Here is a 19326-nt window from a genome sequence, read left to right as displayed (position 1 = left end):
CATCGCCATCGCCATCGTCATCGCCGTCGCCGCTGCTGGTCGAGTCGGCCGACCGCAAGCGCGGCGGAGAGAGAGAGAGAGAGAGGGGGGTGGGGGAGAGAAGGGGCTGCGCTCGTTCGCCTTTTCGTAGTCTTCCTACGATCCGCCATCCGCTCCGAGTGCTCCGACAGTCCGAGCGGCCAGTGCTGACGCCGGTGACGAAGGAGCGATATTCGCGATCGAAGCCGGCGGTAACCGGAGAGAACGGAAGAGAGCTCGGCAAGAAACGAGTCGGAGCGGTGAGAGACGGGGGAGGGTAAAGAGGTAGACATATTGAGATAGAGAGAGATAGGAAAAGGAAACGAAAAACTAAGAGGAAGAGAGTCAAGAGAGCGGCTACGAGCGATAACAATCTTTTTTTGTATAGCTGAAGATACTTTCGAGATAGAATCTCGACGCAGCGCATAAACAGGTCTATATACGGACAAACAAACGATTAGTCTGGGTGATTAGCGGAGATCCTCGACGCAGAGGAGGAGGAGGAGAAGGAGGGAGGGGTCCTTTCGGCTGGCTGCTCGATCATCGTCATCGCTGATAACGCGACGCTAATTGTCGACGCTAAAGTGGTCGCATACAACAAATATCTCTACCTAGACAACCTACTGCAAAGAGACTTTACTGCCGCACATTACTGACGGCGGCGCAGGTGGCACGAAGGTTTGTTTTTAATTAATCGTCTCGGGACGGGGCGCGTGTTACGCGCTATTAATACACCCGCGAACGCGTATCGAGAGTAAATACATTCGGCAACGTAAGAAAAGACACGCGATCCTAAGAAAGCGGAAAATGACGAGGGGTCCCCCCGACTTCGAGGAATAATCGCGCGGTCTCTCGCAACATGGCCGCTACCGATTGATTCCTTCGTTTATCGGTTTTTTTTTCTCTCGCACTTTCCATTCGGCTTCGCTCGGAGGAGGAGGAGGCGACGAATGGATCGCGGAACGAAGGCGATCGACGGTGGAACCCGCGTCGCCCGAGCGGATCAATCGCGCCCAGCCGCGCGTCGTCCGACGACGATTCCTCCGCGTCGATCTGAAACATCACCTACTTGCGCGTGCGTTTATCAGTTTTTCAACCGATCCATTCGCACCCGTTTCCGCGCTCTCCACTCGGATACACGGCTCGTACCGTGACACAACGAAGCCAAAGTCGGTCACGATGCGGGCGCATTGAATGCATCTTTCGTTCCCTTCGCGTATAGGAGGGATCACGCGTCGCCGCGATCCCTCGCGAAAATCGCGACGTTTCCCCTCGGGAATTCAACGTTGATATTAGAGTGACAGTAGTCACGTTGTTGTCGACTATTTACATTAAATACCAAGCATGTGCTGTATTATTAGGTTATTAGGAAAAAAAAGAACGTATCTTATCGCGAGAAGAAACTAGCTTTGAAATGTCGTTTTATAATCTCTCTCAAACGGCGTCAAGGTTCCTCTTATTTGTTGTACCTACGATCGAAAGATAATAACGAAAGACTGGTCGAAGCCCAAGCGCAGATAGACACGTAATTAATTAAACCACGTCCCAATAAGTCGATCCGAAATTATAAATTCGTCATAGATAATTTTAAAAACATAACTTTTTATTTGAAATTCCAATTATTCCGTCAACTCCTTCCTGTTCCTGTTATGAGATTGTGAATTTGTAGGCAAGAAAAGTAGAGAAAACGCGAATTTGTCCGGATTAAGGATTTGTAATAGCTATAAGATACAAATAGAACAAGCGGATTAGTATATCTTTTAGAATTATGCGTAAATATCTGTGATATTTTATTTTTTTTAATGAATGCCAATCTTCATTTTTAATAATAGCAGAATCACTCGATAGTCCAAATAATTAATCGCTGCCGTGATGGTCATTGGAGACCGTCGCTATTGAAATTTCTATAAATACATAGAAAATATAAAATCTTAAATAATATAAATAGGTAAATAATGATGCAAAGCATAAAGTGAGTTTCAATCGCATTATATATATATTACACAGATTGTTTTTATTGTATGCCTGATATTTTATTTGTATGCCAATGAAAATTCTATTATAGTAAAAGATTTTGAAAATTAAATTGGCTAGGCAGATGTATTCAGAAGCATCTCTCGTTGGGCGTTCGCCGAGAACCGCCGAGTGTCACTGTCGTTCGAATTCAATTCGCTTGTACGGCTCGCTCGCGGATAAAAGCTTCTGCTCCGTTTTCTCGGCGTGTATGCCTCGGCGGTATCGCGGAGCAGAGGCAAGACCAAGACCTCTTGCCGCAAGAGCTGGCCGACAGCGTGCCGGGGTTAATCATGGCGCCGCCGCGCGCGGCCCGCTGCAACGCCGTGTTGTTCCCCGCGGCCGTGGGAGCCACTTGACTAAACTCGATCTACGCGTGATCCCGTATAAGCTAATAGCGATTCTCTCTTCTCCCGAACGATTGTCCGCGGAGTAGATCGTCCGCATCGTCGACTCGATTCACAATCGGCCGTTACCGTGTCGTCCGCGCTTATCCGCGACTCCCCTCTCCCCCTCCCCGCTGCGAACGCTCCGCTCCGCGGTGTTGAAAGCGCCGACGGAGCGGAGGAGAGCCCTGTAATTGCGAACGAGCGTCAGGCTCGCGCGAGCCATGTCGATCGGGACACATGCGGCCGTCGAGCGCCGATCGTCGCGGTGTCGATGGAAACGCGGCCATATTTACGCTGACGTCCATCCGTGCGACGATATTTGGAGCGGAAGAGGAACGCCGCGCGGAGCTGAACGCGGGACGTCGTATCGACGTTAGGTCTGCGCGGCTGTTTTCCCTCCTCCCTTCACCCCTCTCCCCCCTTTTTCTTGCACCTTCCTAGTCTTCCTACGTCCTAGACGAGGGACGAGCCGCCGACTATACGCATGTACGCTCTGGACTTTGGACCTTGGAGGAAACGCACCGACGAGCGCGCACGGTCGCGCGTTTTCTCGCAATTCTCGCGCCGTCATCTCGGCGACCGCTCGGAGAGGAAATCGTGTAGAAATCGCGCTCGGCCTGCAGGAGGAGGAACGGGGAGAGAGAAGAGACGGAGGTCCCGCGTTGAACGCGCGCGGGACCGACCCGTCAACGTACATATATTATACACGCCGCGGCCGTGCCTGATTTCGCGTGACCTCCGGCGGTGCCTACTTCGAGTCGCCGAGACGTCGTCGAGAGCGTCGGAAGTTTCCTCCTCGCCATTTCGCGGAGCGGAGGATTAACGATCGCAAAATATATATGTACGCTCCTGCCTTATTGCACGCGCGTTTGATCCGATAGATCCGGCCTCGCGACGCCGCGATAGAAGTGGTGCAGCGGCGAAGGAGGAGGTAGAGCGGAGAAGGAGCGAGGAGAGCAGGAGGGAAAAAAAAAAGAGGAGAGGTCGAACGCGCGGCTGAGGAAACGCCGCGGGGGACAGCGCGGCGCGGAGTATCTTGCGAGATTTTCCAAAATTTTATTATACTGTCGGCAGAAAAAAGGAAAAAGAAAATATGGCGGACCACCACCACCACCATCACCACCGCCGCCGCTGCCGCCGCCGTTGCCACTGCCGCCGTCGGGCCGTCGCCGCCGTTGCTGCCGCGTGTACACGCGTGTTTGCGTCGCTTCCGTCGTGAGGCGAAAAAGACAGAGACGTACGTACGCACGCACGCACGTGCGTCCAGTTGATATTTCCGTAACGTGAATTGGAATTTGTTTGGAACACTGGGACCACGTGCGCACCCACTGCGATGGTTAACGGTTAAAAAAAAGGAGAAACATCTATTGTTATTGCGACTCTATAACAATATGAAAAAAAAATCGAAAGCATATAGTCAGCGCGTCACTGGCGAACATATCGCGTGATATCGCTCCCCGATAAAGGTTTTTAATCGCTATTGACAGTCTTGACTCGCGAGAGTCGAGAGCGGTCGGACGGCCGAGCGTTCGAGGCGTTCGCAACGAAACGCGTCGTCGCCCCCGCCGTCGTACCGTGCGACGCGTGAATGCGCCAGCAGCAGCCTGCAGGCGCAGCAGCAACCGCGGCGGCAGCAAGAGAGTACAGCCAGTGGCAACCTCAGCGGAGTGCCATACAAGCGTAATCGTAATCATTAATCGTTATTGCCAGGCGGTGAGACAGACCAGAGTCCGACGATGACGGTGCCTCGCTGCGTCGGACGTTAGAGAACGTGGTGAATAATTATTCCTGAGGAAGGAGAAGGAGGGCGAGAGAGAAGAAGTGGGCGCGCGCGAGAGCGCCATGTTTCCTGCGGCGGGCAAGGGCGGGCGAAGAAGTCTGCGCGGAAGCGCACGGCTCTCGTCCAAGATGTCGGGAAAGCTGCCCCGGTTGCGTGCACTGCGACCGCGGCCGCAGCAGCAGCAGCAGCAACAGCAGAGGCGAATGAAAACGGAGCCCGTCGCCGTTGCAGCCGCCGACGCGGCGACGACGACGCGGACGCCGCGGCCGGAAGGTAACCTTAAAAGGGCCGCGGCGAGTCACGAGGTGGAGCAGCACGAACATGCGAAGAGACACGACGCGATGAAGAAGGGCGAAGACACGGCCACGTCTTCCGGCGCTGTGAACAAGACGATGGACGAGATGGACGAGGAGGGGGACAACGGCGACGAGCTGACGATGACCGCCGTGGTCGGCGAGGCGGAGGACGACGAAGCGACGCTGGACGGCAACGTTGACGTTGACGTGGACGTCGATATCGACGTCGACGTCGACGTCGACCTCGGCGTCGCGGTGAACCCCGAGGAGACGATCGACCTCGAGGCGTCGAACGAGCGGGCGTCTTACGAGTGCAAAACCTGCGAGCCGTCCAAAACTCTGCCCAGTATCAAGGCCTACTTCGAGCATCTGCGAAAGGAGCACAAATATAAGGTAAGCATCAAATGGAGTACGCTGCTCCTTCCAAGTATATATACTCTTCGAGTCTGTCTTGCTACGTGTTTTGTGTTCTCGTGCTTTTTTTAAGTTTCTTTTTTTTTTGTTTACTTTCTTCGTCTCTTATTTTCTCTCTCTCTCTCTCTCTCTCTCTCTCTCTTCCTTCCTTCGTTCCCCCTCTTTAAACATGGCCGTTTTTAAAATGGAAAATACGACGAGATCGAGAGAAAATTCCGTTTTAAAAATGGAAGGTGGTCCGATAAATGCATACGTGCCCATTAGGGATGCAGTGTTACCGTTGTGCGTTAATTTTGCGCGTATTGCCGTAATTTCCGTAGTTGAACGACGTGCTAAGTAAATCATATCAAGACACAATACTCATAGGTCGCAGGAATATGTTTTGTTGTAATTTTTAGGGCAAAAACGGGCACAGTCCAGTCGAAAATCGTTGCCCTGCGTGTTCGTATGTCGCATTGAACGTGAAAGATCTCGAAAATCACCAAAGAGTGCATCATTTGAAAAGAAAATTCTTTCGATGCGCAAAATGCGATTACGTGACGCACATCAGAGCGCGTTATACTAAGCATGTTAAATATCATTCTATGCCGATGATCAAGTGCGATGCTTGTGATTTTAGTTCAGCGTATAAGGTTTGTTCCTCATACTACTTGGTTTCCCACACACAGCGATATGTTAAACATATCACAGAAACTTTCCAGGGTTTCCGAAGAAGCTTTGCGATTACACTTTTGAGATTATATAAGATTATATGTGTGCCTTTAACGCTGTTTTTCAGTGGAATCTAGAAAGACACATGCGGAATCATGGAGGTGGAGGTGCTTTCAAATGTCGTGCATGTAATTTTACTGCTGATATCCGTCAGAGCTTAACGGTGCATGAGTCGTATCATCATGATCCACCTGTGGGTGGTCAGGTCAACCGCAAAAGTAATAACGCTTTCGAACGTAAGCCACGAAATAGTCCAAAGCGTTATAATCAGGTATTATAAGCGTGTATATAATCTAATGTAATTTTCGTACGTTAAAACGCGCCGATTAATCACGTCTCGTTTAATGTATTTAATGTCCGCTAGGTTGGAGCCAGTGACTTTCGGGAAGTGTTAAGTAAAGGCGGAAGTACAACCACGTCGGCCGGTTCTTCCGACTCGTTCGTATCAGATCACTCGTTAATTTCAATAGACGATAAGAAAAGCGCCCTCGCCGGCGCGGAGTGCATCGCGTTAAAATGCGAGGAGAAGGGCTGCCAATTTATAACGTCCTGGGATTCCACGATGCAACGTCATTTAGCGGAATGTCACGCGCCGGCTGCCTCGTCGAAGCCAAGAAAGCCACTGCCAATGTTAATTCCGTTAAGCCTAGCGAGCAACAACAAGCCCGGTAACGCAACGCTCAACAGCACCGGGCCGCCAACAACTCTACTGAAGGTTCCGCGCGTCAGAGTGAGACCCGAACTGGCGCAAATCGCGAGAGATACGGAGCTGGCTAAGATGTACGGAAACAAGGAGGTTGGTTGAAATAATTTATTTTCTCGCCGTTAGAAAAGTGCAATGCGAAATACCCGAGGGGTCGCAACCGCTACTAAAAAAAAATGTACAGTGATTGCTAATTATGACGATACACACTTTATTGCTAGTATTGCTATTGTATTACTTTCGTATTGTCAGTAATATTGCCATCTATTACCTCATGTACTGCCACTTGTCGCACAATATTGCCAAGTATGTTAATGCTATTTGCTAGATATTGCTCAAGGTATTGCTATGTATTGATAGCGTATTGTATTGCCGCAATATTAGCAATATGTTCCTGCAGAAATGTACACCGATTACCATAGTGGTTAACCCCTCGGAAATACCATGTGTCGATGTCTTATCGGTTGCCATTCATGATTTTCAGGCTGCGAATTCGAAGAAGAATCAAAATACGACTGGGGTATTTCAAAGAAAGAATGCCTCCTTCTTCGATAAACTGAAGGAGAAACTAACGACGACAGCGACGTCGATTAATAACGGTGTGCCGGAGGTAGCTGTAAGTAGTGAGAACGACTTGAAATGCTGGTGTACGTTTAAAGCTGGTAGCATGGAAGAGCTAGCTTGCCACAAACAGACGCACCACACCGCGCTCAGCGTGTCCGTGGGCACAACACGTTGCCCTAAGTGTAGAAGACGTTGCAAGAGTACGGCCGACCTCCAAACGCATATGCAATGCTGCCGTTCGCGCGACAACCCGACGCCGTCCATCGATAGTAGCTTAGAGAAAGTAACGAATCGCTCGGACGTCCGCATGACCTCGTATCGTGACGAATACTCTTTTCCGTCGCAAATGGATTGGGATGCGAGTCGCAGAGGAACAAATTCTTCCAGACCTCCGGTACGGTGCTTGATAAAACGATTTAACTATATGTGATAAGAAAACTGCTGCGCGCAACCGTGACTCTAGATGTGAAGATCACCATGAAGTCTGTATGAAACAATTTGAAATTTGGAAAGTTGTTCGTAGAGGCATTTATGAGAATGCTATATGAAGTAAATTTTTTATTGCTATGTGAATATTTTCTATTTTGGCTATGTGTTTTGTTTCTCTCTCTCTTTTTTTTTTTTTTGTAAAATAGTTAAAGATCTACAAGTATTGCTGTTGTGCTGGTATTGTTAGTGTTACGCACAAGATATTTTGTTGGAGTAGGTGTAAAAGAAGCTCTTATGTATCGCGAAATGGTGAGCGTTGATTAGAGACTAGAGTGAGCCTCCTTGTGTTTTTTCTTTTCATTATTAAGAATGTGCTTTACATATTGCATAGTGGATGTCGAGCATCTCCCCTTTCTAGATCGTTACTAGTTGATTTCTAATTCTCTACTGGGCAGTCCTATTTTGTTACGATAAAAAAAAACTTTTGTCAGTTCGAAGGTGGTCCGACACATCCGACCGGGCGGCGGGTATTCAAATGTCCCCATTGTCCGTTTTGGGCTTCCACCGCAAGTCGCTTTCACGTACATATAGTCGGTCATTTAAACCGGAAGCCGTTCGAGTGTTCAATGTGCGCGTATCGGTCTAACTGGCGATGGGACATCACAAAACATATTAAGCTTAAAGCGGCTAAAGACGCAGTGCATACGAGCGCCAGAGTGCTCATGACGGATGAGACAGGTCGACGGAATTATTCCAAATATAACAAATACCTCGCACAGGTGAAATAATGAATATCAGTTTTACATAGGATAATTCATTGTCTTTATATCTCACATCGACGCAATAATTTAACGAGTGCAAACACGTCAATAAATTGCCTCGTGAAAAGGCAATGTACGATGAAAGAATCTCGGCACCACACAATTCGGACGCTTGATCACTAATGCATTGTGACACTTATTGTAAGCATATTCTTAGTAATCAATAGACGGAGGATGTCGATCCTACCTTTCTCCTATGAAAGTTTCGATCGATGTTTTCGAGCGTTTTCTGTGAAAATCGAATAAAACGTTCGCCGATTTACTGCGAGCGCGATACAAAATTTTTGGTGACATTTTGGTGAATTTAACAAACATTATTTCATGACATCTGACATTTCTCGCCTAACACGTTCCACTGTGAAAATTCCGTTTACACGGCGCAACATTCTCTGCTCCAGGTGGAACAGCAGTCGTGGGATGAGGATCGTATGGAGCAGCGTAGCATAGAAGAAACGAACTCTGAGGAAGTGTCGACGAAGTTGTTGATCGTGGGCAATAAAGAGTACGTTTCGATGACCGGCTCGGCATCGCAATCTCCCATCACAATTCTACCGTCGAGCGAGGCAAATCAGAACAGTCACAGTGTCGACGTGAGTCTGCGACCCCCGCCACCGCTCAAAGCAGCGGTTCGAAGTCGCGGGCAGTCTCTGTTGAAAAACAGTCCCATCACGATGCATATACAAACCCCTAGTGGTGGCGGTGCGGTCTCCATATCCACAGCGATGGATGAGAGTAAACGCACTCAGTGGAAGTGTAAACGTTGTAATTACCGAGATACAAACAAGACTAACGTACTGTTGCATGTTAAATCTCATTATGGATCTGCCGATCACGAGTCCATCGAAGAGAGGGTGAGTTCTATTAAATATCAAATATTAACTTCTTGCAATTGTAATGGCCCAAATTGTGCGTGGACAAGAGAGATCAAATGAGAAATTGTACGAAAAGCAGAAATACCTTAGTAAAAATAGTTTTAGAAAAACATTATTAACGTCGAACAATTTATATTAAAAATATGATAGAAATTTTACGGTAGCTATTACCAGATATACGATTGTAAGAAGTTGAAGAATAATGTGATCTCTTTCTCTTGCTTTTGTACTTTATATCCAAGTAACTAACCCATTTTAATTTAATGCACCCTTTCGCTTTTCGCAGAATCCATTTAGTTGTGGGGAATGTCCGTTTTCCGCGTCGGATGCTGCCACTCTGTCCCTCCATAAGATGAACCATCGGCCGAACTTAGAAGCTATATTTAAATGCTATCTTTGTCCATACTACGTTAGTACAAAGGCGTATGTGTCGCTGGTAACTTGCTTTATTAACATGAGCGCTCCGTTTTTTTGATTCATGATTTAATCTTACAATAAATTATTCTCTTTTGTTACATTGAGAAATACTAATTTTCTAATTTTTATCAATAAAAGATTATAATGTTATTGTACACATACACTGAGGATGTTAAAAAAAATCACAACACATAGAGTGGAACGTAATTTCTAGTACAATTTAAAAGGCAATGATTGTTCATATAAAAACAAAAAATTATATAATTTTTTCTTACAGGACTTTGTTTATAAGAAAATGGATTTAAAAAAAATCATCAGATACTGAATTCAATTTAGCTATCATGTCACTTCATCACTAATTGCGTCTGTCCGTGTTAATAAGCACACATTTGCTTTTCGTTCCATCATTTTTCTCAGTGAGTGTCAAAAACGTACTCGTATCACGTGAAATAAATAATACAAATAAAAAAACGTGGAGAAATGCAAATTTGTAAAGTTACGTACAAAATAATTCCATATTATTTCAAAAGATAGTTTAAATTATATAACAGGATGTAACCTGTAGAAAAAAATCGAAAATTTTTAAAGTAGACCGTGTGTGTATAATATACACAGATGCGCATTATAATATCGTGTACACACATAATGATACAACATGTAATACAGTTGCGCGATTTGTTGTGTTACAGAGAACTATTGGAGCACGCTAGACTCCACGGAGAAGAATTGGCAGCTATGCATCAGCAAAATATGGATTACCAATTTCCAAACTCCAAGAATAAACTGCATCAAATATCAATTTCTGAAAGCAGTAAGTTTTGACAAATTACGTAATACGTCGAACGAAATTGTGCGTTCAATCGTACACTAGGACTGCGTTTTCCATTTGACGCTCGCAGCAATCACCAGCATAAGCATCAGTTCGCCTTGTTTACACATTTGATAAATAACAAGGATGAAATGATTCAATTTCAAGAGCGCTGTGAACGCCAAGTGGATTACCGCAGCATAGACACGCGCTGTAATCGAAGTATCTGTTACAGATGTTTCTCGAACAAAAGACGAATCGTCCACGGACCAAGTGATTCAGATAACGTCACGCAACAACGTAACGGCGTCTTCAAAGATGGCAGGAGCTCAGCAGCCGTCGCCGCCTCCACCGCCGTCCCTTCTCCTGGACACTCGTTCCCTTCCGGATGTCCCGCTGGTCTGGGTATCGCGACCAGACGGTACTCTGACGAAGATGCTCAAGTGCCGTCATTGTCCGTACATCTCGTCGCGACGTGCGGAGGTTCGCGACCACGAGACGATGCATATAGACGTGCCAATTCAGGGTCCCTTGATCGAATGTACGGATTGTAGTTTTATGTGCTCGCGTCGGGACGTCATGATCGCCCATACGGAGATGCACGCGGGATCTCTCGGTACCGTTCACTGCCTTGTCGACGAAACACGACCCGATTCCCAGCAGGCGAACGATCTGGCCGCTCTGCTTGGCTTGACGCACACTCCCGTGTTGGGCACCGAGCCGGATCTGCAGGACTTCCGTCTGGTGCACTGCTGCGGCAAGTGCCCGGCGCGGTTTCTGTGCGAGAAGGAGTTGCGTATTCATCTGCGATACCACACCACGGAATTGGCGTACGCGTGCCAGTGGTGCTCGTACGCGGCGCGACAACCGGCGCACCTGTTGGCTCATCAAAAGGCGCATTCGACGGAGTATCAGGAGCGCACCAAATACCTGTTGACCTTGTACGGTCACTCGCAACGCTATCCACCGCCCACGACAGCGTGCGTCGAGGCGGAGAATCAGGAGGACAATGACAGTGGATTGAACGTCGCGTGGATTGTCGTTGAAATCAACACGAACGACTACAGCAGTGTCAATAGCACGACGATTCAGAGGACCGGAAATCAGGTGTTCACGTGCGCCAAGTGTCCGGCTCGTTACTTCAAGTTGGACGCTCTGGAGTATCACATGACACTTCACGGTTCGAACAATCGGTTCAAGTGTAACGACTGCGATTATTCGTCCAAAACTGCGCAAAATCTGTTAAAACATCAGGTAGTACATCGACGGCACAGCGGAACCAACGAGGTAACCGCGGAGCTGACGTCCACCGCTACCGTAGATCCCGCACCGCAGACATCCGCTCCCGAGTCGCCACTGCAGACGCCACCGGATGCGCAATTCAATATTTACATGCGCGGCAATCCCAATTTCGTTTATCCGGGTTACCTACGGAACGGCCGGCTGAAGGAGAAGCGTTACAAGTGTCACAAGTGCCCGTCTGCTTTCGAGAAACGCGAACAGTATAGAGTTCATCTGACCTTGCACGGTGCGAAGCAACGCTATCGCTGCGACACGTGCGACTACTCGGTCAAATATTACGCGAACTACATACAGCATCTGAAGAAGCACCAGGCGAACGCGGAAGCGCAGGCGTCTCGCAGACAATTCGAGGACGACCGGATCTCAATTGACAGCGACAGCATCATCGACGTGACTGTGTCGGCATCGTCGCGTAAATCCTCACGATCGTCCGTCAACATGCTCGGGATACTGTCTTCCGCCAATAACGCGTCCGGTATCGGTAACAATGTCGCGCTGCAACCCTCCAATCAGGACAGGCAGAGTTTGCTGCTGATGCAAAAGAAGGGCATTATATCGACGGGCGACGTCGACACGGAAACGATTCGCTGCCAAAGCTGTCCGTTCTCCACCGCCGACAAGGACGTCATGGACGCGCACAAGCGTCGCCACGGCATCGAGCGCATGACACCGCCGTGCCCGCATTGCGATTACATTCCGCGAAAAGACGAGAACGTCGGCGAGCACATCAAGCTGCACTTCACGAGGTTGTACAAACCAGAGTCCTATCTCATCGTCGAGCTACTGACGCTGACGATGGAGAAGCTCAACGCGAACAGCAAAGACGAGAAGAGCGGTCAACGATTGAAGGAGCTGTTGTTCAAGGAATGCGCCGACGGTAGATTCCTACCGCTCACCGAATCGATCAACTCTCTTTCTCTGGGAACCTCCTCGAAGATGAAGGTCGCCAAGGAGAAAGTCATCGTAGATCCGAACACAGGCGAGACCAAACATCGTCTTGCCACGTAAATCGAACTTTTATCCAGCGATCGCGATCGTGCGATTATTTGTGCCCGCGACTTGTTTATACGCCTTTTTGTATGTAAGAAACTAATCTGAAATTGGTAACGATTTAGCTGACAACCACTCGCGAATGATGTAGATTAATATGCATTGTAAAAATCGATGATCTTGTTTATAGTTAATCAAAGGTGTATATTAGAATTTATCGCACGTTTTATTTCTATAAGATAAAAGAGTACATATAAATATTGTTTTTTTCGACGGCAATGTACAGTCGAGGACATATCGCGCGCTTTATCTGAGTATATTTGTTTCTATTTTTTTTTGCATTTTATCACTGATTAGAATATTGTCCAGTAACTTCGAACGACATGATGTGTACGTGAGCACTCTGTACGAAGTTAATATATTATACGCCATAATTTGTTCACATATTGGCTAGCGATGGGCACAAGATCGAATCTAAAATATGTTGGAAATTCTAAATTATCTCTATATTATTGAAAACTAAAAAAATATCTAATATTTTTAAATGTTTGACAATTTAACTCAAATTGTATAGAATTTAAGAATAGATTTCTATAAAATATCTAGATCGCTAACATACTATTGTTTGTTACCAGGTGAATTGAAGCTAAACGCCATATTTATTCGATATTTATATACAATGCTTTATGAAGTAGTGTTCGTGTACATTTAATAATATTGGTTAAAATTTTAACGTTTTGGAATGTAACTCATTACTGGGTGAAGACAGTTACTTTCCCTTCTCCTGAGTTTCTTGGCGTCATTTTTCGGAGTTAGCGATCTAAAGTATATAGAAATCTGTGAATTTACTTAAATTTTTTAAGTCTTGACTACTTTGAAAATCAAAGATGATTTTCATTAAATTGATTACAATTGGCACTATAGTAATTTAAAATAATTCGGTTATTGTATTGAAATAATTTAAAACAGTATCGGATATATATATATATATATATATATATATTTGAGAAGCAATCTGAATCTTTTATATTTTTGATTTGAAAAAGCTGAAAAATTTTTAAAGAGTTGACTGCCCATATCTATAATTGCCATTTAGTTAACGCGACGCAGTCGTTATTGTAAATATTTATTGACTCTTGTACAATACTTGATAATAAATGCTCATATTGTATATATACATCTTTGTTTCTGTCATTAAAAATGTATTTTATGCATTTTTAAGACTGGCATATTTTGCAAACTCTTGTAAGCTTTGCTGAATTAAAATATTTTATTTCTTTAACAAAGACGTTTATGCATCTGACCAAAGTTATTGAGATAATTTTTTGTTCAATGTTATATATAAAATATAGTATATACATATATATATATTTATATGTATAAAAGTTCAAGATAATAGTATTAAAACATCAAGTGCAATCAACAGTAAAGAAATAATTTTGTTTTAATATATTTATATTGTATAAGTTGCAATTTTATTTTATAAACTTCCCGCTTTGACATTACAATCCCGCGACATATGTATATAACATATATATGTATTTTCGCTCAAGTGCAAATAATGGGAAAAGTACAACTGAAAATGCTGATCCCTTTAAATTTATATACATGATTTTTTTTTAATCATATAATAACATAATTCTAGTTGTTTTCTTGAAAGACATATTTTGATATGACATACTTTTCTCTTACTTTTTCTTTACTATAAAAATTTAAAGCCTGTTATGACAGAAAATTAATTTTTTATGTAATTTAACATATGGAGATAATTAGAACAGGGATTTACAAATATATATAATTGAAAATTTAATGTTTTAAGCGTATTCAATTGAATTAATTAAACCACCGATTAGGTTAACCGGAGTTTGAATAAAATCGCTCCGAGTACGTATGCATGTATATGTATGTCAATATATCCATTTCGCTTCTTCAAAACTTGGAGAAGTGTAGGAAAGAGGTTAGAGGAGTCGGAGCGGATGGACGTTCGTACAGCGCGCGGGTGTTGTCCGTGTCGTGGTCGTCGACCGTCGTGGGTGGACATGTCGCGTCGCGCAGCCGGCGCAGCGGCGGAACGAAGTTCGAGATCAATAAGGATCGCGGCGACGTCGCGCATGACTGAATTATTTTGCGAATTGCAACAATTCCCGGAGGAGGTTATGACGACGACCGGGGACCCAGGTCGATCCCATATGATCTCGTCGTCTGGCTCGCGGGACGGATAGAAAGCGGCACCGGTGCTCACGGTCCTCGGGGCGGGCAACGACGACGGCGAGACGATGTTCGAGGGGGCGATAGCGGCATTTTTGAATCGCCTGCTGGGCAGGTATGTGGAGGACCTGGACACGGAGCAATTCAACGTCGGCATTTTTTCCGGAGATACGTGCCTCACCGACCTGAAACTGAAGCCGGAGGCTCTGGTACGATTTCTCCTTCCCCTTATCTAATAATCCCAGAGGCAATAAAGAGAGTGTGAAACGTAATTGAATATGTGTGTGCATTTTTTGGTATAATTGTATTTTGCAGTATCAACTGGGATTACCTATTAGAATAGAGATTGGCTTGATAGGAAAAATTATTTTGAAAATACCGTGGTCTGGACTCTTCTCGCAGCCCATTGTGATATGCATAGAGGTATCGAGCAGTCTATATGCAAACGTATCGCAATAATAAAATAATGTATATTAAAATAATGACGCAAATCTTGCTTCATCTTTTTTTCTAAGGATGTATACGCAGTAGCAGTACCTGCATTATCCGGTCCATATGACCCAGAAATACAAAAACGTTTGATGAGAGCGGAAAAAAAGAAGATACTAGATGACCTTAAGGAAGATGAAATATTTAGAGCTGGTATACATAATTAAATATTTTTATTTAGATATTTTTAATAAATTAATAATGCCTTACTGAGAGAGAAATTTACTTTGAGTCTATTAAAATTTAATTAACATCTATATGTTAAATTTAGGAAAGAAAGAGAATTTATCAAAATATTACACAATATGTGTAATATAATAATAAATAGCTTTTCATTGATTTCTGTATCTAAATTAATTTATAATTTTCTCCTGTATAGGTCTACCTCCTCAACTATTCGATGGTCTATTGGCGTCAGTAACGAAGAACTTTCAGATTACTATAAATAATGTACATATTAGATACGAAGAGAAAATATTGCGCAACTTCCTGTGTGCCTGCGGTATATGTATACAAAGTATTTCCATAACGACTACTAACAAGTAATTCGACAATGCCATACTGTCACGTTTTCTCTCGGTCGTGTATGCCCTCGTATTATCATTAGAAATATTCAATTTCAGCAAATGGAAGCCCGGGGTATGTGCTACAAACTCGCAAACGGTGTACCAGCTTGTACGCGCGGAATCGCTCAGCGTGTACATGGATCACGACACGGAGTCCTGCATAAATGTCCAGGGTAACTGGGACATGTCCAGTCTGCTTGCGTGGAAGATCACGATGCACAGGGCCCTGCAGACGTTCGGGATGAATAACAAGGAGTTTCAGTTTTGTATGTTTTAATTATTACTTGTCGATCACACGAAGTACCTGTTTGGTACTTTACGTTCGAAAGAGACGTTATTTTAATTACCGTCTTTAATTTTAATGAAATTCTTTTTGTCACAAGTGCTGAAGCCCTTCACGGCCAAGATTAAAATCATTATACACAAGGGTACGGAAACGCAAGTTTCACGTATGTTAGTCGATATTGTGCTCCAGGATGTAGCGATGCAGTTGTCCGAAGCCCAATACGCTACATTTTGTCACATTTATGATTCTTTGCTACGCGCGACTGTTAACAGGTGAATTTGCAAAAATAAAATTCTTTCATTTATTTCAATGACATATACATTTTTAATAAAACCAATGTGAAACTAATGATTAAGAAAAAACTGTACAATATTCGTAGGCCATATGTTAAATATCGTCCTGAGAAGAGTGTGTACGAGGAACCGTCGTCTTGGTGGAAGTACGCGTACAATTTTGTTTTGAATCACTATATCAAGCCGTACACTTGGTCGCATATAGTCCAACACAGAAGAAATTACAGAAAGTACAAGGAGGCGTGTATCCAGAGTTTGCAGCGGCCAAACGATACAGAATTAAAACTGGATATGCAAAAACACGAGGACAGTCTGACAATATTAAATATAGTGATTGCGAGAGAGCACGCTAGGCAGGAATTGAGAAACAAGGACATTGAGCGAGAGTGCCAAATCACAACAACAAGCCCGTCGAAAGCTGTCAATGCAGAAACCATATTACCGGATCAAGCGCAAAATGTGACAAATCAATGCAGCACGGATGAACATCAAAACTCATTGCCAGTTGTAACGGGAAATTCGCCCGTTTCGAAGATAAAATCGGGAAAGATGCTGAAACAGATCGGTGAGCACATTTGTGAACTATTCTTTCTTTATAATTTTTTATATGGTAATATTAATTAAGAAAAAAACATTTATGAGAAATATTTGAGAAAAATCTGTTCATTTGGACAATTTTTTCTTTGTATTTTTATAGATTATAAGTTAAATTTTACTTTGGCAAATTGTTGTCTGAGCCTCCTGAGCAAAGGCAAGGAAATGCTGATCATAACAGTCACGCAATTTCTGACAAGTATTGAGGCACGGCCTATGCTGTTAGCTTTCAAGATATCCGTTCGTGCTGAAAGTTTTGTGATTGAGGCTATATCAACTGATGGCGATTTGGTTCCTCTGATTACAGTGGATAATATGTTAACAGGTACATATGCACCTATTTATCTCTGTAGACGATTATAAACTATTGTAGTAGTGCTAATTATAACTATTACATGTGACGTGCAGGGAATGTATCCACATACTTTTTGGCGATAGATTTTGAGAAGAATGGATTGAATATGGATCCTATTTTTGAAGTAGCCATAAAGCTGGAAGCTATCGAAGTGACTTATCATCATGTAATAATACCTTTATATTTGTTGCTTTAAATAATATTTTGTCTGTAATTTCTATAAACTTATATATTGCTTTTCAGTTTGCCATAGTGGAAATTATAAATTTTTTCAAATTTAACACCAATTACCTTCACAACACGATTCGCGGAGTGTACAGTCTGTGGGACTGCGTCAAGAGAAGATGTTTGAATTTTGCGGACGATATCATCTCGCAGACATTGAGAATCAGCTTCAAAATAGACATCAAAAGTCCTTATATTATATTTCCCGAACATGGATCAATTCAAAAGTACGTTTATACGATTTACAAAAGAAGGTGCGTACAAATGTCGTTTTGCATATTAATATGCATATTAATATTTTTTTTCAGAGGAGGGCATATACTCGTCCTGGATCTCGGTAACATAACGCTAACCAACGAGCTTCAAGCAACGAATTTGCAATTGGAGGACGCCACTCTCATGGAACTGGAAGAATTGCTCTACGACAGGCTCAACATGATGTTCTCCGGCGCGCAGATTTTATTTTGTCACTCAGGCGACGATTGGCGCTCGGCGAGAAAACGGAGTGATTCGGAGTATCATTTGCTACCTAAGCTGCAAGCAAATGTGACTCTTTCGTACAGTATTAGACCCGAATATCGTCAGCTACCACGGTACATATGCACAGTTGCGTCGCAATCCTCAGTTCTGTTTATGCATCGTTTCAACGTACAATGTTCCACAGGACAAAACTCAACGTAAACATCTCGAACGTGAAATTCAATCTGTCAGAAAATAAACTGCGACTGCTGGCATATTTCCTGAATAAATTGCTAGTGCTATACGAAAACAATATTGAGAAGTATAAAGCTACCATAAAGAGCTCGATTTCCGGACGAAAATCGAGCATTGTTTTCATTTCAACGAAAGAATTGATGAAAGTACAATCCAGCGTATGCTTGCCATCCGTCATAATGATGCATAGTGATTTTAACCCTATCGTTAAGGAAGTTGTAACTAATAATGTACCAAAGCTTGACAGGTAATGATTTATATATACATAAATAAATTTTCAATGAGTTTCGATGAGGTAATTCTAATTTTTTAATAGGAGTGTCGTCTCGTCGGAAGTTAGCGAAGAGGACTTGGAGTTACTATCTAAAACGATTAACTTGTCCGGATTTGACGATAATATATCTCCGTGTAATCACATCAATTTGTTACTTCGATTTGCCGTAGGGGAGGCAAGTACAGTTTCACATTAAGCGTATTTTATTGTACGAACAAAGTGTCATTGAAATCGATCCGAAATTCTAGTTCTCCGTAAATCTGGAAGACATGGCGGACAGCCGAGAGCAACCTTACTTGAATTTGAGATTGCACACCTTGTACTACGAAACGGCGATAATGGAGTACGGTGTTGCCGTTCAGTTCGGCATTGGATCGATTTTCCTGGTCGATAAGACAAACGCTGGCGTAACCGGATCGTATTTGGAATTGATATCCACCGACGAGTCGTACGAGGTTCTCGTTGTGTCGTATCGTAAGGTAAGTTGTGGAAATACGGATATTACGTGTCCCGATTCGAAGAATATTAACTCAATTTTCTCTTCAGGTTAAATCAAATTGCCCCGATTTCAAGTCTCACTTTAAAAATATTGAACGCTCGCTGATTGTGAATCTGCTGAATATTAACGTGAATTTTCACAGATCCGCCTTGTTGAAAATGAAAGACTACTGGCATAAGTTTCAAACGTAAGTAGAACAGTTTTTTTTAAATAAAAATAAATTTTAATATATTATTTTATAATCATATCAAATCCTTAAAAATATATTCGTCATATATATATATATATATATATAT

At 43.7% G+C, this 19326-nt stretch overlaps 2 protein-coding genes across 5 annotated transcripts in view; both read left to right on the top strand.

Moving 5' to 3' along the window:
• Positions 1-185: 185 nt before the first annotated feature.
• LOC105453452 lies at positions 186-13476 on the top strand. Of its 4 annotated transcripts, XM_011695435.1 has the most exons (11): positions 186-696; positions 4131-4889; positions 5309-5542; positions 5689-5892; positions 5986-6417; positions 6809-7282; positions 7809-8096; positions 8537-8989; positions 9297-9433; positions 10117-10238; positions 10471-13476. In XM_011695435.1, the coding sequence occupies exons 2-11, from the start codon at positions 4263-4265 to the stop codon at positions 12543-12545; spliced, it is 5046 nt and encodes a 1681-aa protein (XP_011693737.1). In that variant the 5' UTR covers positions 186-696; positions 4131-4262; the 3' UTR covers positions 12546-13476. The 4 variants fall into 4 exon arrangements, with proteins under 4 accessions (XP_011693737.1, XP_011693728.1, XP_011693747.1 ...); XM_011695426.1 differs by lacking the exon at positions 186-696 and having other exon boundaries at positions 3708-4889; XM_011695445.1 differs by lacking the exons at positions 186-696; positions 5309-5542 and having other exon boundaries at positions 3709-4889.
• A 1021-nt stretch (positions 13477-14497) lies between these two features.
• The window catches only part of LOC105453433 (vacuolar protein sorting-associated protein 13A-like), a 16684-nt gene continuing 11855 nt past the window's right edge, over positions 14498-19326 (top strand). The window contains exons 1-15 of the mRNA XM_011695397.1: positions 14498-14944; positions 15051-15158; positions 15251-15377; positions 15604-15766; positions 15848-16056; positions 16174-16348; positions 16456-16934; positions 17067-17288; positions 17372-17484; positions 17562-17770; positions 17852-18136; positions 18208-18504; positions 18574-18706; positions 18780-19010; positions 19078-19217. Coding sequence (XP_011693699.1) covers positions 14804-14944; positions 15051-15158; positions 15251-15377; positions 15604-15766; positions 15848-16056; positions 16174-16348; positions 16456-16934; positions 17067-17288; positions 17372-17484; positions 17562-17770; positions 17852-18136; positions 18208-18504; positions 18574-18706; positions 18780-19010; positions 19078-19217 — 3032 coding nt within the window. The 5' untranslated portion in view covers positions 14498-14803. The remainder of the gene's footprint in view (positions 14945-15050; positions 15159-15250; positions 15378-15603; positions 15767-15847; positions 16057-16173; positions 16349-16455; positions 16935-17066; positions 17289-17371; positions 17485-17561; positions 17771-17851; positions 18137-18207; positions 18505-18573; positions 18707-18779; positions 19011-19077; positions 19218-19326) is intronic.

Source organism: Wasmannia auropunctata, unplaced genomic scaffold (assembly GCF_000956235.1).
Source record: "Wasmannia auropunctata unplaced genomic scaffold, wasmannia.A_1.0 LD336106.1, whole genome shotgun sequence".
NCBI classification, from domain to species: Eukaryota; Metazoa; Arthropoda; class Insecta; order Hymenoptera; family Formicidae; genus Wasmannia; species Wasmannia auropunctata.
The sequence above is the reverse complement of the archived record's forward strand: the minus strand, read 5'-3'. Positions and strand labels throughout refer to the sequence as shown.